The sequence below is a fragment of the Lepus europaeus genome, chromosome 17 (assembly GCF_033115175.1).
Source record: "Lepus europaeus isolate LE1 chromosome 17, mLepTim1.pri, whole genome shotgun sequence".
NCBI lineage: Eukaryota > Metazoa > Chordata > Mammalia > Lagomorpha > Leporidae > Lepus > Lepus europaeus.
This window is the reverse complement of record NC_084843.1, coordinates 52,563,406-52,578,715: the sequence shown is the minus strand read 5'-3', so window position 1 is coordinate 52,578,715 and position 15,310 is coordinate 52,563,406. Positions and strand designations below refer to the sequence as shown.

General features: G+C 42.4%; 1 protein-coding gene across 4 annotated transcripts in view; it reads right to left on the bottom strand.

The window, feature by feature from the left end:
* ZNF365 (zinc finger protein 365) overlaps window positions 1-14,504 on the bottom strand; it is an 80,259-nt gene extending 65,755 nt beyond the window's left edge. For 2 of the 4 annotated variants that reach the window (XR_009868338.1, XM_062214790.1), the window contains exons 1-2: window positions 14,394-14,504; window positions 11,951-12,706 (exon numbers count right to left, since the gene is read on the bottom strand). Coding sequence is in view for 3 of the 4 variants with exons in the window: in XM_062214790.1 (XP_062070774.1) it covers window positions 11,951-12,693 (743 nt within the window). In the remaining variant the exon portion in view is untranslated. Of the gene's footprint in view, window positions 1-11,950; window positions 12,707-14,167; window positions 14,324-14,393 lie in introns of those variants that run through there. The other 2 variants (XM_062214788.1, XM_062214789.1) reach the window with 2 other exon arrangements.
* Between the last annotated feature and the right edge of the window lie 806 nt (window positions 14,505-15,310).

The window sequence follows — 15,310 nt, the reverse complement described above, 5'->3', positions numbered from 1 at the left end:
AAGTGGGATACACAGCAGACTCATAGAATGGCAGATGTCCTGAACAGCACTCTGGCCTCAGAATCAGTCCTTAAGGTATTCAGATGTGGCTGAAGAGCCCATGAGAGTAGTTTAGGCATGGAAAGCCAAGACACTGTGGCAAAAAAATGACCAAAATGAAAGATCTCTCTGAGTGAGATCCCAGCAGAAAGAATGGGCCATCAAAGGAGGTACCTTTCTCTGAAGGGAGGAGAGAACTTCCACTTTGATTATGGCCTTGTCTAAATAAGGTCAGAGTTTGTGAACTCAAGAGGCTTCCATAGCCTTGGAAGCTCATGACAAGAGCCTCGGGTGATTACTGACGTCATAAATAAGAGTGTCAAATTGTTAAATCAACAACAGGAGTCACTGTGCACTTACTCCCCATGTAGGTAGGATCTCTGTCCTTAATGTGTTGTACTATGAGAATTAACGGTAAAACTAGTCTTCAAACAGTACTTTATACTTAGTGTGTCTGTGTGGGTGAAAACTGCTGAAATCTTTCCTTAGTATATACTAGGTTGATCTTTTGTATATAAAGATAATTAAAAATGAATCTTTATGAAGAATGGTATGGGGGAGGGAGTAGGAGATGGGATGGCTTGCAGGTGGAAGGGTGGTTGTATGGGGGAAAACCGCTATAATCCAAAAATTGTACTTCTGAAATTTCTATTTATTTAATAAAAGTTTTCTAAAAAAAGCAGAATCCTTTAACTATAGTCTATAATTCTTTGTAGATTCTCAGTTCCAGAAAATCTCTGATTTATCATCTCTTCCCTTCTATTTTTATTTGAAGTATGAAAATAATGTTTCTGATTTGTAAAATATACAGGCTTTTGGTAAAAAACGCAAACAAATCAACAATATAAACAAAGAAATATCACCTGAAACTCCATGATCCTGAGATTGCTACTGTTCACATTTCAGCAGCCATGCTCCTGAGCATCTCTTTAGGAATGCCCGCCACTGCAGCAGCTCCCCCCAGCCACACACAGCTCTTCTCCTTGTCCTTACTTTACCCTCCACTGCCAATTCCCCTCTTCCCCAGGCCAAGCACCAGGTAATCAGCACAATCAAAAGATCACATCATCATGGTCCTCTTCACTTCATTGCTGTCACTTAATAAGAACTCGAGCATGTCCTTTTAGGGATCCCCTTTGAATGATTTGTCACCCCCACTGAGGCTAATGAATCCCAGTTTTACTCTCTGATGTATATAGCATTTCCTTTAAGTGTTTTTAAAATCTCTCTCAACAATCAAAGAATTCTCCATCATTGTTCTGGTCACATTCAACTTATGCAAAGTCAAGACTCTATAAAGACTTTGATCACTTTCTCTATGGTCTCTTTCTATTTAGAATAATGAATCTTAATTTTTGTATATCTAACCTCATTCAGTCAATCTAGTTAGTTGGTAAATTAAATTTGTCTTCCCTGTACCTTCCCAACTTCCACTGGATCTTTATTTTCCACTGAGCTCCATACTTGTTTGGGAGTAGAACTTCAGGGAAGTCTGGCTCTGAAAGTCATAGTCTTATATAAGATCTTTGCAGAATAACTGGATAGTTCCTTTCTTCTGTATTACTACTCAGAATAAAGTCAGTGCCACTTTTACAATTAGTCATGATTTTTCTGTCACAAATATTTACTTCACACTTGGCCATACTGAAACTTTTCTGACACTTCCTATAGTTACACATATCTGAAAAATCTTAAGGATTACATATTTGTAATAATAGAGAGCAGACTGGCTCTGAGAATGATTCACTGAAAAAATGCTCCCGATACCAGCCCCTCCCTGCTCCTTTTCTTTCTAGTTTCCTGTCCAGGATGAAACATAAACCTTAATCCCATAACAGTTCCATTACCCTTCAGTAGCCAACAACTATCCACATTAGAGAAATGAGAGTACTTTTAGAGAAGAGCTTTTTTCATCATCAAGTTTCAAGTTTATTTCCAGATGTTTCCGTATGAGCCCTCAATAGAAGACTTGCACTTTCTAAGGCCCTAGTTATTCAAGCCATGGACACAGCCATTTTTCAAGCCTGCTGTCATTCACATTGACTTGCTAGGTGAGTCACAGATCTTAAGTAATAGCCAAAGAGTTGAGGGTCTGCTCAGGTGCTATACTCAGCCTTGTCATGTCCCTAGTTATGGCACAGATCCTACAGATACAATATTATCAGAGTAAACACAGCTATAGCTTCCTGTTTCCAGCTTTAAGACTTCCATTCATTTGGAGTCAAGTCATCACACAGATTTCCTGAGTGAATCAGGAAATAGTCTCCAAATTGTATTTACAGAGAAAACAACAAAAAATGAAAACAAAAATAAAAAATCTGGGCATTTTGTTTTCAATTCATTTTTATTTATAATGTTTACTATATTCATTTTATTATAGAAATATTTCACATTTATTGTGGGAAATAGAAAAATGACCTGTTGCAGGATCCGAATGAGCAGGAGCTGAATTGGTTTTTTGTTCTCTGCTCTAAGCCCATTCATTATTCAACAAAATGCTTGAAGATGTACAATATATTTTTTATAATATTTACAAAGGTCAAGGGAAACACCAAAAATTAATCATTACTCCAACCCTCAAAGGTAATGATTTTCAACATCCTGGCATATTTTTTCCCAGTCTTTTTTCTCTATGCATACTCACTTTTCTTGGCCTTTCAGGATGTATAGTTTAGCATATCAGAAAATAGCAGCATTTAATAGTTTAGTCTCCCAAGAGTCACATTCCAAAAGCAAAAGAATAAATATAAATGCAACACTGCTTATCACTGTGGCTGTAATTTTAAATTATATAATGTTTTGCTACTGATTTCATATAAAAGTTTTAAAAATTAATATTAGTACTCCTTGCCAATCATGGAATGTTATAGCATGTTGTAGTAGGTTTTGCTAATCTTCCTCATCCAGTTATATCCTTTGTATTTTTTTAATCAACTTGGCACTCATGCTAACCTAATTTCAGTGTGTTAATGCATAACATCAACTAGGAGAGAAAAAAGACAGTTAAAATAAATCTGACAGTTTAGGGGGATTTTGTTTTAAAAAAGAAATTAAAACATGCAAGGCAGGGGCTGGAGAAATTCATCATGAGATTGTGTAGGGTATCTTGATTAGAATAAAACTGTATCAAAGCTAGGATAACAACACGTGTGCACTTTTCAGATCTTCCTTTCAAATCTACTCAGTCTGGAAGAACAAGACCCAGAACCACCTCTTATCTCCCCAAGGAATCTTGGGAACCTTATGAACGGAAAACAAAGAGGTTTAATCACACTACATTTGTTACCCTTTTAATTATTATACTCCAGACAGTAAAATATCCATTCAAAGTGCGAGTCAGACTAATGGATTTCAATGAATGAGAGAACAAAATATTCAACAATATGGTTTTTAGATCCCACATTGCAATTAATCTCTATGAAACTACCAACTGTTATGTTTTGGCATAGCATAAAGCAAAATATTCATTATTATCTGAAACGTTATTAAAATATCCCTCCATTTTCTCTATTTCCTTACTAGGTATCTGTGTGAGACTGGATTTTCTTTAACCAAATCAACAAATCTGTAACATACTGAATGTAGAACTCTTCAAGGTGCCTTCTATGAAGTCAGACATTAAAAATATTTGCAAAACCTTTAAAACAACATCATTCTTTCATCAGGTAATTTTTTGGGAAACAGTTCTTAATAAACACATGTTAGTTATGTTAACATGCAGTGGATTTGTGTAGTGGGAGAGGCAGACATTAAAAGAAGCAAATACTGAAATAAATACATTACAAAGCTGAGCTGAATGTGACTTAAGAAAACAAATAATTTGATGTCATCAGACAGAATAGTCATAGACTGGTAGGGTTTTATTTTAGGTTCTCAAGAAGACCAGATGAGAAGATAAAGACAAACCTGAGGGAAATTCAGTCAGGGTGTGGATAGAGACCAGTTTTGGGGAAATTAAAACTTCAAATGTTTCCAAGCCACTTCCAACCCAGAATGTGACTATCATTTATTTAAAGAAAAAAGGGCTAACTCCTATTAAATCTAAGGTTTTAAGTTTTAGTGGAAAATATGCTTAGCAAAGAAATATTGGACCCTCAAAAGAAAAAAAAAAAGATATTAAGAAACTGACTTTGAAGTTCGCTATTATATAGATTGAGTGTCAGAACTAGAAATCTAAGTATTGAGATTCACAGGCATTCAGAAACCAGTACAGTGGGCAGGCATTTGGTCTAGCAGTTAAGATGCTGGTTAAGGGGCTGGTGCTGTGGCATAGTGGGTAAAGCTGCCACATGCAGTGCCGGCATCCTAAATGGGCACCAGTTCTAGTCCCGGCTGTTCCACTTCTGACCCAGCTCTCTTCTATGGCCTGGGAAAGCAGTGGAAGATGATCCAAGTTCTTGGGCCCCCACACCTATGTGTGGATTGGTGCAGCTCTGGCCATTGAGGCCATCTGGGGAATGAATCAGTGGATAGAAGACCTCTCTTTCTCTCTCTGCCTCTGTCTCTCTGTAATTCTGCCTTTTAAATAAATAAATCTTAAAAAAAAAAAAAGATGCTGGTTAAGATGCCTGCATCCCATACTGGAGTGCATGGGTTTGAGTTGCAGTTGCAGCACTTGATTCTATCTTCCTACGAGGTACTGCCTCAGTGGCAGCACTGATGGTTCAAGTAGTTGGGGTCCTATTACCAAGTGGTATACCTGGATTGAGTTCCCAGCTCTTGGTTTCAGCCTGGCTCAGCTCCAGCAACTATGTACATCTGGAGAGTGAACAAGCAGATAGCAGTACTCTGTCTCTCTGCCTCACAGATAAGGAAGGAAGGGAGCAAGGGAGGGAGGGAGGAAGGAAGGAGGAAAAAAGGAAGGACAGAAAAAGAAAGGAAGATAGTAAAAGATAGTAATAAGGTAGTCCCAAAAGGACAAATACTATATATTCTCCCTGATCTGTGATAACTAATACAACACCTAAAAGTTAATTTATAGAGGTAAAATTGACACTTTGAGATGCAATGACTTTGAACAGCCCTTGTCTTGACTGTTGAGGAACATTTTTTTCATACTATTTGTTGAACTCCTCACTTAGTATATAGTTAGCGATAAGTGCATAAAGTTAGCTGAAAATAGATCTTAATAAAAAATAAGAATGGGGGGGCAGTACTGTGGCGTAGTGGGTAAAGCCACCACCTGCAGTGCTGGCATCCCTTATGGGCACCCGTTTGAGACCTGGCTGCTCTACTTCCGATCCAGCTCTCTGCCATGGCCTGGGAAAGCAGTGGAAGATGGTCCATGTCCTTGGGCCCCTGCAACTGCGTGGGAGACCAGGAAGAAGCTCCTGGCTCCTGGATTCTGATTGGTTCAGCTACAGCTGTTGTAGACAATTGGGAAGTCAATCAGCGGATGGAAAACCTCTCTCTCTCTCTCTCTCTCTCTCTCTCTCTCTCTCTGCCTCTCCTTCTCTGTGTGTAATTCTGACTTTCAAGTAAAATAAATAAATCTTTTTAAAAAATAAATAAGAATAGTATTAAGAGAGGGAAGAGGAAGAGCGAGAATGCAGGTGGAAGGGTGGGTAGGGTGGGAAAAATCACTATGTTCCTAAAGTTGTATTTATGAAATGTATGAAGTTTGTATACCTTAAATAAAAGGTTTCTGGGGGAAAAATATAAAAAAGAAAGAAATCAGGCACAAACTGAAAAAGCCTTTTATGTATGGACAAAACTTTAGTTAGAAAAAAAATACTGATTCAGTCACGCACTCATTCCTTGGGTAGTATGACCGTAAGGTCTGAAACACGTAATATTATTTCATGTTTTACATATTGAATCCCCTCAATTACTTCTCCTGAAGTGGGTTAAAGACAAGTTAATTCAGAAAGGTCAAAGACATGATGCTATCATGTGAACAACACATCCCAGAAGCATGGGTACAGATGAATGGAAATGTGGATTAATACACTATCGTGTTCACTCCAATTCTACATAAGCACTGTAAGCGAGGTACACCACATTGCTCCTATCACATGTATAATCTACTATCCACAAACTATTTCTTAAATCTACTTGACTCCCTTCATCCTTGCACTGCGCCAGGCACTCATACTTTTGGATATGCTGTTGCCTTCCCAAGCCCTCATTCTTAATGAACTCTGTCCCCTCGAGCTCTCCTGCAGGGAATCAACCAGGTGCAGGTGAGATGCCTACTGTGATCTCCTGCAGAACCTAAAACCCGTGCATCACAGAGGACCAGAGTGCCATTTGCCCCACTGGATCATAAAATCATAAAATCAGTGAGCGCATGGACCTTGGCTGCTCCTTCATTATGGCATTGCAGCACAGGGGCTCCACAACAAGAGATCAACAAATTTATGCTGAAGGCATGCACTGTGCAGCTATGTCTGGCTGAGACATACCCAACAAAAAGATACTTAGGTCTCCTTTTTCCAGACAAGTACTGTAGCATAAAACCAACAAATAACCTACAAGTGCCTCCTCCAGGAGTGGAGGTGGGATCTAAAATTGATGCTGCCCTTCTATTCTTAAACCTCACTTTAGCATGGGCTTCTCCTCCCAAAGGCAAACCTCTGCCAAGTTATTTAACTTTCATCTTGCATTACTGATTCATGAACCTTTTCAGAGGTATATGACATGATAAAAATATCTCTAGCTAAAAATAGTCTAGCTATTGATCACAGAGCATGTCAGACAGATGGTAATATCAGCCATGAGGAAATCCCAAAGCAGGGGTTGACCACTTCTAACTACCAGAAGCCAGGCTGCAAACTTGGAGCTGAGGGTTAGCTCCCTTGCTCCCCATAGGTCCAAACCTGCACCAGCCACACATCTGAGCCACCGTCCATCTCTACTTTTGTTGGCTGTTCACTTCATCTTTCTTTTTTGACTGCTTTGAATAAACCAATATACTTCTAAATAAGAATTTTTTAAAATAACTCCAGTGAGAAAACCAAAGTATTCTTATTGGTTTTAAGTAGCTCCATACTTTATTGTAAGTCCCTTAGGCCTAGAGAGGCAGAGGGTGGGTGGAAAAAAGAGGAATGGTACAGGGAAACTGAGAACTAAGGAAATAGAAAGATTTCCTAGGGTTCTGAATTTTACCATTCACCATCTCTAAGAGGACATGTTGGATATCCAGTTGATCTTATTTGAGTTTTTAAGTCCACAAGGAAAACAGCCTGAAAAGAAAAGATCCCATTTATATAAGCAAATCAATAATGTGGGGCAAACAAACTCTTCTACATCCCACTGAACTCTGCAGCTAACATATTGTTCCTCAGCCCGCTCACTGTGGACACCAAGTTGTCAACTCAATGCTTTAGCTGATCAGAACATGTGACATGCTTAATTCAATGGCAAGAAGGTTGAGTTGTGCAAAGCAAGTTACTATGTCAAACTTGCCTTTGAAAGGTGAGCACTCTGCAGCACCTTTGGATAGAACCCTAAATGGGAGTTATGCACTCAGCTGCCCTCTGTGTATCTTTTATCATACCCACTAATGATCTATTTAATGCCTGTTTTCCCTTTTGGTCTATAGGTTGCATAAAAATAGGAGCTGGGCTCACTGAGTTTATTACTGTGTGATAAGGACTTAGAACAGCACGTGGTATTGAGCAGGTACTCCATAAAGATTTGTCTTCTGTATGGCCCCAACCTAGGGACAGGACACATGATGAAGGCAGAGAGGAACCTTATATCTATTGTAGCTCATTAAGTAGCAAGATGGAAATTAGAGATGGAATCACACAGTAGCCTCTCACTATGATCCATGGCCAGCAATGGCACATGCCCCAGCATAACTGAGCATGGACATTCAATTAAAAGCCTCTCCTGGAAGTTAGACACCCTGGGCTGAAGTGTTTTGGAAGCTTAGTATCATCACCATGCCTATGACACCACCATTTTCAAGCTTTCCAACACCTGCGATGCCAGTTGGCATTTATTTATTCACATCGGAAAAATAAATGATGTCACCTTGGCAGCCCTCTCAAAATAGCAAAGAAGCCCATTCCAAAATGGGCCACATTTGGTATTACATAAGTCTTTATGCTTTGGGCAAATATCACATTTTCAGAAGTCTGGCTGGGACACAGAGAACAAATGGAAAAAGCACTCAGCAAAAAAGGGAAACTGGGTTCCAGCTTCACTTTGCAACAAATCTACTGCTCTGGGTCCTATTTTTTTGTGTGACTGTAAAACATGTTGCCCTGAAAGGGACAGATGGTGTCTTCCAGGTCTAAAATTAAAAGGCACACAGTCCACTCAGGGGCCATCTCTAACAGCTCTCCCTACAGCTGTTCCTCCAATGTCACTCCCCTCAGTCCTCCAACACAAATCCCACCCTTCCTCCTTATCCCTTCAGTGGGATTTCTCCACAAGGGAAGATCTGCCCTGTCTCATCAACCTGAAACTGTGCCTTGTATTTAAGCACTTGTTAAGACCAAAAGGGCAAGTTCATGGGTATACATATTCTTGCCATGTAGAGTCTACACATGCCTAAGGAGAAAATATCAAGAACTGCATGTTCCTCACAAACACCTAGCACCATGCTAGGCACATCGCAGGTGCCCACTCAGGACTTCCCAACCTTTTTGACAGAGGAATATAGAAGTAATTTGTGGTTAGTGTTATTGCACTCAAATTCTCCGAACCCCAGAAGACCAACTGGGCCAGCAGCTCATCCACTATCTAGGTCCATCTTTCTCTCCAAGGTATTACCTTACTGCAAGGCTGCCAGATTGATTTACCTGATTACAGCCAGCTCTGACTACTCCTCAATAAGTAAACACCTATTTCAACAGGACTTTAAAAGTTGTACTCTCTTTGTGAGGACAGTGAGCAGCATCTTTCTTGGATTTGCACTTCAGAAACACACAGATACCTCTCTGTAGGGGTCTAATGGGACTTTCCAGTACAAAGCAGAAAACTTCCCCAATTCAAACAATGTCCTCAGTTACAATGTGCATATGTACATATATTTTTCTATAAACCTAGTTGATAGGGTCTATTGATGGCCTCAGGGCAGAAGTAGCCCTGGAGTCTTTTATTTCAGTTTGAAAGGATTTTTAAAGTTGAGAGGAAAATCCATAAGCAAAAAAACAAAAAACAAAAAACCAGCAAGAGAGTTTTCTATGAATGTTAACAACTAGATATTGTTTTTTTCAACTAAATCTACCATCTATGTTTCAAAGCAACTTTAGCATTTAAGTCAATTTCAAATGGGATAGGAATTACCCACTTTCTCCCACAAATGTACCTCAGAAGCTCATGGGGCAGGGGAACTCTGGCAGGGGACCACAGCTCCCAGCATGTACCTTGGCCAAATAGGACCTTTTTAAGGCCACCTCTTTGTTGGAAGGCCAGAGCTGTGAGGGAGTGGCAAGGAGGGAAGGGACCAGCCCAGCCAGGCAGACCCAGTGAAATCAATCATCAATGATGTGGCAGATGGGCAGCTGCATCCCCATTCAGATGGGGGCGGGAGAACAGGCTAGACCCTGTGGACACTGATGGCCCTGTCCACAGTTGCTCTCTTAGACCAAGAGCCCGTGTCCCTCCTAGAAACAAGACTCTTTCAGTACCATTTTATGCATACAGAGAGTGATTATTTGGGATTTGAATGTAGAATCTGCGAGAACAGATCCAAATGAAGGCTTTAAAAAATACTTTATATTTAAAAATGTAAAGCAATTTCACTATATTTTTATTCAAAGTTGTAGTTTAAAAAAATTATTGTTTGTTTCTGTTAGTCCAAAAGTGACATACTAAAAATGAACTCACAATTTGCTCTCAGGTTATTCACAAAAATGTGAATAAAGATGTATGAGAATATATTAACTGAGGCACTATTGTTAATACTAGGAAAATAGAATAGAACTGTGTATTCATTGACAGCAAACTGGTTAAATCAATCATTATGCATCCACACCATGGAATACCATGCAATAACCAAAAAGAATGGCAAAATTCTGTACTCAGTGTTAAAAAAGATGCTTAAGGCATATGATGTTAAAACAAAAACAACTCTGTGCCAAGTGGCAGAGTGGTGTGGGTCATGATTCCATTTGGAAAAACACAGTAGCTCTGTGTATATAAATAACATGATTGTATATAACAGGAAAGGTCTAGAAAGACATTTACTGAACTTGATAGTGGCTGGCTCCAGAGGATGATGTGGACCATGCTTGGAGAGGAGGGGGTATTTTAGCACACACAGTTCCATCCCATTAAATATTTTTTTAAGTAAGTATGTATTTGTTTCTCATGTGGTGCTCACGTGACAGTCTTGGGTTAACTGTAACATATTACCATTATTGATCCATGCATGACCCACTTTTATTTAATTAATCAGTTATTTTAAATAATAAAGCACCCTTGAGCCCACTACTCCAAACAAAATTTAGACCTTGACAATAACCTACATCTAACCATAGGATCCTCTCCTCCATCTTCTTGTCTTCCAACACCCAATTCCACATTCGCTATTTCTTTTTAAATTACTAAATAAAATAAAATAAAAATAAATGTAAAACATTAACTCAGTTGCCTTTTAAACTGCTCTGGAATCAAACAGAAATGTAACACCTTTAATTCCAGGCTTTTCTCTGCACATAACACAGCCCATCTCCATTTTTCCAGCAGTGCAATATTGGTCACCCTGGTGGCCACTGAGCTCAAGACACTAACTTTCCACCGGGGAATATCAGAAGCCAAAAAAGAAACTTCTTTCATTAGCGATCACTTCTCCGTGAGCAAAGTAAATCAGTGGCTGATTTAAATCCATGCTAACTATATAATTTTAGGCCTCATCTGAGCAGAGCTGGCTTCTCTCTAGGTAGAATGAAGGCATTTGTGACAGCAAATGATTTCTCAGGAAGTTTTAATTATCACATGTTAAGAGATAACATGACACAGGAGAGTACCTGAGGGCAAAGAAAGGATGAAATTAAACCAATCCCGATAATAGAACACAAATGATGTGGAAACCTGCCATCCAGGATGTTTTAGTCCACCAGTTTTTATTCTATCAATTTTTAGGTCATTTGATTCCATGAATTCTGAGCCACCGTTTAGAATGGAATCTGACCATCTGCATTTGTACAATACACCAAATTATTATGTATTGTGTTAAATTCACATTTGCTGATAAAGAAATGCTTTTCCAAGTATTATGACTTTGCAAGTACTATCTTTGATTATCACCCTCAGTTGTGAGAACTAGTATCGACTCTTTGCAAGTGGGCAGGACTCTTTCTTGCATCACCCATTACTTCACATAAAAACATTATCAAACCTAAGTCACAGAACAATCGCATCTGAAGGTCTTTCCTCTGAATTTCCTAATGTCTGCTTCTTCCACATACACATTATAATTAAATGGGTTCTCAGTGATCAACACTTAATTAACATGAATGGACAATCCAAAATGGCAAATAAGTCAAAACTACCTATAGATGGAGCTTGTTTGTACATTTGAAGAAGACAGCATCGCATGTTCCTGACTTTATGACATGGAGACAGTCAAGAAAAATGGCTCTCCCAGCATGCCCTTGCTGACTTCCTGTTCAACTCACCTTGCACACTGGGAATGGATTCCACCATGGGTAGAGTGTGTTACTCCTCTAGCTCAAAAACATGACCTGTGGTGTACAGCACCCAAGGTGACAAGGAGTTACACATTTTAAGTCTAATGTTGTTGGGTTATAGATCATACACAAGAGATTAAATAACATCAAAGCCTCTTTGTCCCATGGGAAATGCAGCCACGTCCCCTGTAAATAATGAAAACCAGACCTTGCTTAACTTTTGCTTGTGGCTTTGTGTTGGGGGGTGGGGTTGGGTGAGGGGGATGGCAGACGGGACTGCCTAAAGCGATGGGATTAGCACCTTGTGTTTCAGCACCACTTACTCCTCTTTCCTTAGAAGCTCCTCCTCGGATTCTGTCAGGCGTTGCCGCAGTGCAGCGATCATTTCCACAGCCACATCCACCTGTCTGTTCAGGGCTCGCTCTCGTCTCTGAACTTCCTGCTTCTTCTGAGTCAGCTGCACGAAAGCTGCCCGAACCTCCAGCAGTTCAGCCGTTTTCTGGGCCAACTCTTTGGTGAGTTTATCAATTCTCTTCTCGATGGTCCTATCCACTGCCTCAACCATCCGATTGAACTTTTCTCTGACGTGTGCCTCGAAAGCAGCTTTGGTGTCCGAAGTGGGGAGTCCTGGACTTGACCGTGGCCCATCCACCAAGTCAGTGCGCAGGTCCATGGCAGTGTAGGTCTGCACGTAGGACACAGGCCTCTCAGCCACCACCTCAAATGGCTTCCGGTCCTTGGAGTGTTCATGTGAAATGCTGTACAAGTTAACATAGCTGGGTCTCTGCTTTGCCGCTTGGCCACTGCTCTGCAATTTCCCCTGATGCAGGAGTTCTGTGGAAGTGACCAGGTCTGTGTCTTTGAGCGACGGGAAGAGGCTGCATTTTGTCAGGAGAGTTCTTTCTTCATAGCTGTGACTGAATTCCAGATGGGCCCTCAGGGACGACAAGCTTCTAAATCTGGTGTGGTCTCCACACCTCGGGCAGCGGAATGGCAGGCACACAGCAACATTCTCGAAGGACTCCTGCCAGGGATATCTGTTTTCCTCAAAAGCCTTCTGTTGCATTACTCTAAAAGTCCTAGGAGAGGGGGAGAAGCAGTTTACACGTCTGTTGGGGGAAAATGCTACTGAGATGATTGCTGCTCACCTCCACGAGGACAGAGGCTTTTGGCTTTCAAGTGACTTTGCCTTACAATAGTTCATGTTGATTTTAATGTTGAAAACTATAGACCCCACAGGCCAAATGCAGCCCATGCGTTCATTTCTGAACCATCCGCTGCTTCTTTTGCACTACAGTAACTGAGAGGAGCAATTAGACAGACAACTACAGGTTACAAAGCTGAAAATGTCTACTAGTTGGCCTTTACAGAACAAGTTTTCTCACCATGCCTAGGATCAAAACAGGTGGGGAACAGTTCCTCTTTGCAGGTGAGAAAATTGGAGCAAAGAGGTAAAGTAATGAAAACCAAGGTCAAATGGTGAGGGACAGATGGAGAGGTGGAATTCAAGTTACAAGCCCTCATGAATTTAGTACACTAAATGAAAAAGCATGCCCTACTTCACTGATGCAATCCAGATTAAGCAAAAGTTCAAAAAACGAGGGAAACTTACACAAATTGTCAAAGTAAAGGTCCTAGGAGAGCAAGCTTAGCAATCTTTCCTTTAAGGACAGGAAAAGTACTACCCCAGCTAGGCACAGCAGTAAGCGCACAATCAGCTGAAAAATTTTCAACCTGAGATTTTGCTTTTTAATTTTTCCCCTTTAACGACTGCTGTGACGACATAAATCTGTCTTATCACAGTGGTAACCCCTATACTTCAGCTTTATTGAAATTTGGGGACTCAAGATGCCAAGTTACCATTTGGCATGAGTAGGGCCCAGGCCAAGATGTTATGATGCCAGTATGTTGTGCATCGATGGATGTCATCTCTGATCCCGCTTTAACATGACACGCTCTAGAGCAGGCCACTGTTTGAACCACGCAGGTATCGGCGCAACTCTCAATAACAGGAAGTTCTTGGTTTCTTGCAGGATTTTTTTTTTTTTTTAAATTTTCACCCTAGCAACCCAATTCTGCAAGTACTGCACATTTATTCCCTTCAGGAATGGCTTCTGCACAAATTTAACAAGCACTGGGACCCAACACAAAGGTGCCCAGTTGGGGGTTTAGGGTGAAAAGTGTCCTTATTGGGTTCCCAACCTCTTCAACAGCAGAGGCGCCCACGATCCCCTGACAGGTAGGCGGGCATAGCTTCCAGGTTAAGCCTCTGGACCCTAGGGACGGGAACCTCTTCCTGTGCTACACTGGGATGTTTAAGGGTTGGTTTTCTGGGCATGAGAGGCAAATTCTGGCCCACAGCCGGTCCCAAGTCATTGGTCAGAGGTGGTCGAAAGCGAATTCTGAATTCTAGGGGCTAGCGGGAAAGGGAGCTCTCTCTAGATGCCGGAATGAGTCCTCACTCACTCCGGCGCACGCAGGCTTTTATGGGCCCAGCGGAAACCCCAGTCCCTGGGGTTATCGGAAAAGCCCTCACTTACTCCCACAGAGCGGGGCCGGCTGGCGGTCGCTCTGCCTCCGGGGGTCTCCGCTCTTCCGCCTCCGCTCCGCAGCGAGCCCAGGTTCCCGCAGGTGGGGCCGAGAAGCCGGCTCTCCCAACTCCTCTCCAGGCCGCGGAAACGGGAACCCTCCCTAGCCCGGCCGCCCTGAGCGCGGCGCCCGCGGGGGCCCGGCCGTGGGCGAAGACGCCCGGCGTCCACCGCTTACCCGACTTGTTGCTATAGCCGCCGCCGGTGCTGATGCTGCGGGAGCGAAGCGGTTTTCAGCAGAGCCGTAAATCAGGCTGAGCGCGGCCCGCTCCCACCCCCTGCCGCACCCCCGCGCCGGGACCGGCAGCGTCCAGGGCGGAGCGCGGCGTGGGCAGCCGGCGGAGGCGGCGCTCGAGGCCGCTCCGGGCACCGCGCGTCTGGGCTCTGGCGCTGCTGCGGCGCCGCGGCGACACCCGGGCGGGCGACAGCCCCATTCGACCCCGCGGCCGGGGAGCGGGATCCTGCTCAGGATTCCGCTGACATCACCGGGGAAGACGCTGGGGCCACTCCCGAGGGAGAGCTGGGGAGACTCGTGCCAGCCTCGCAGGCGCTGCGTTCTCCGCAAGCTCTGGCAAAGCTTGTTTTGCACCCAGTTATTGGGGTTCGAGAGAGGAGGTACATTAGGATGGAGCACGGCTGGAAGGTCCAGGCACTTATGGCACGACTTCCTCTTCCCAGGCAAGGGGGCGAGAATTGTCCCAAATAACTAACCTGGGGAGGCTGCTCCAGGCGTGGGAGCCCACTGTCCTGCAGCTAAGTTAGCAGGCAGGACCAAGTCTAGTAAAGGAAGGAGGCTGTTAATGTTAACCGTTAAAACAAGAACCCCGCCTGCACCCCCACTTCTGGGGGGGGCTCTCCCTTTCATCAGAGAAGCGCAGGTTTGTCACCCTGAAGAAGAGATTCACTTCGGAATGACCCTGATGCCTCAGCGAGTCGGATTTTTGTTTGTATGTTTTAATTTACTTTGTGATACCCCTAGTCTACCTCCTGAGACAGGAGACCAGGGTTAAAAGTTACTGTTGGGTTTTCTTGTCATCTGCTTGCATACCGTTTTCTTTTTTTAATAACGTTAAATAGCCCAGTAATTATCTTGCT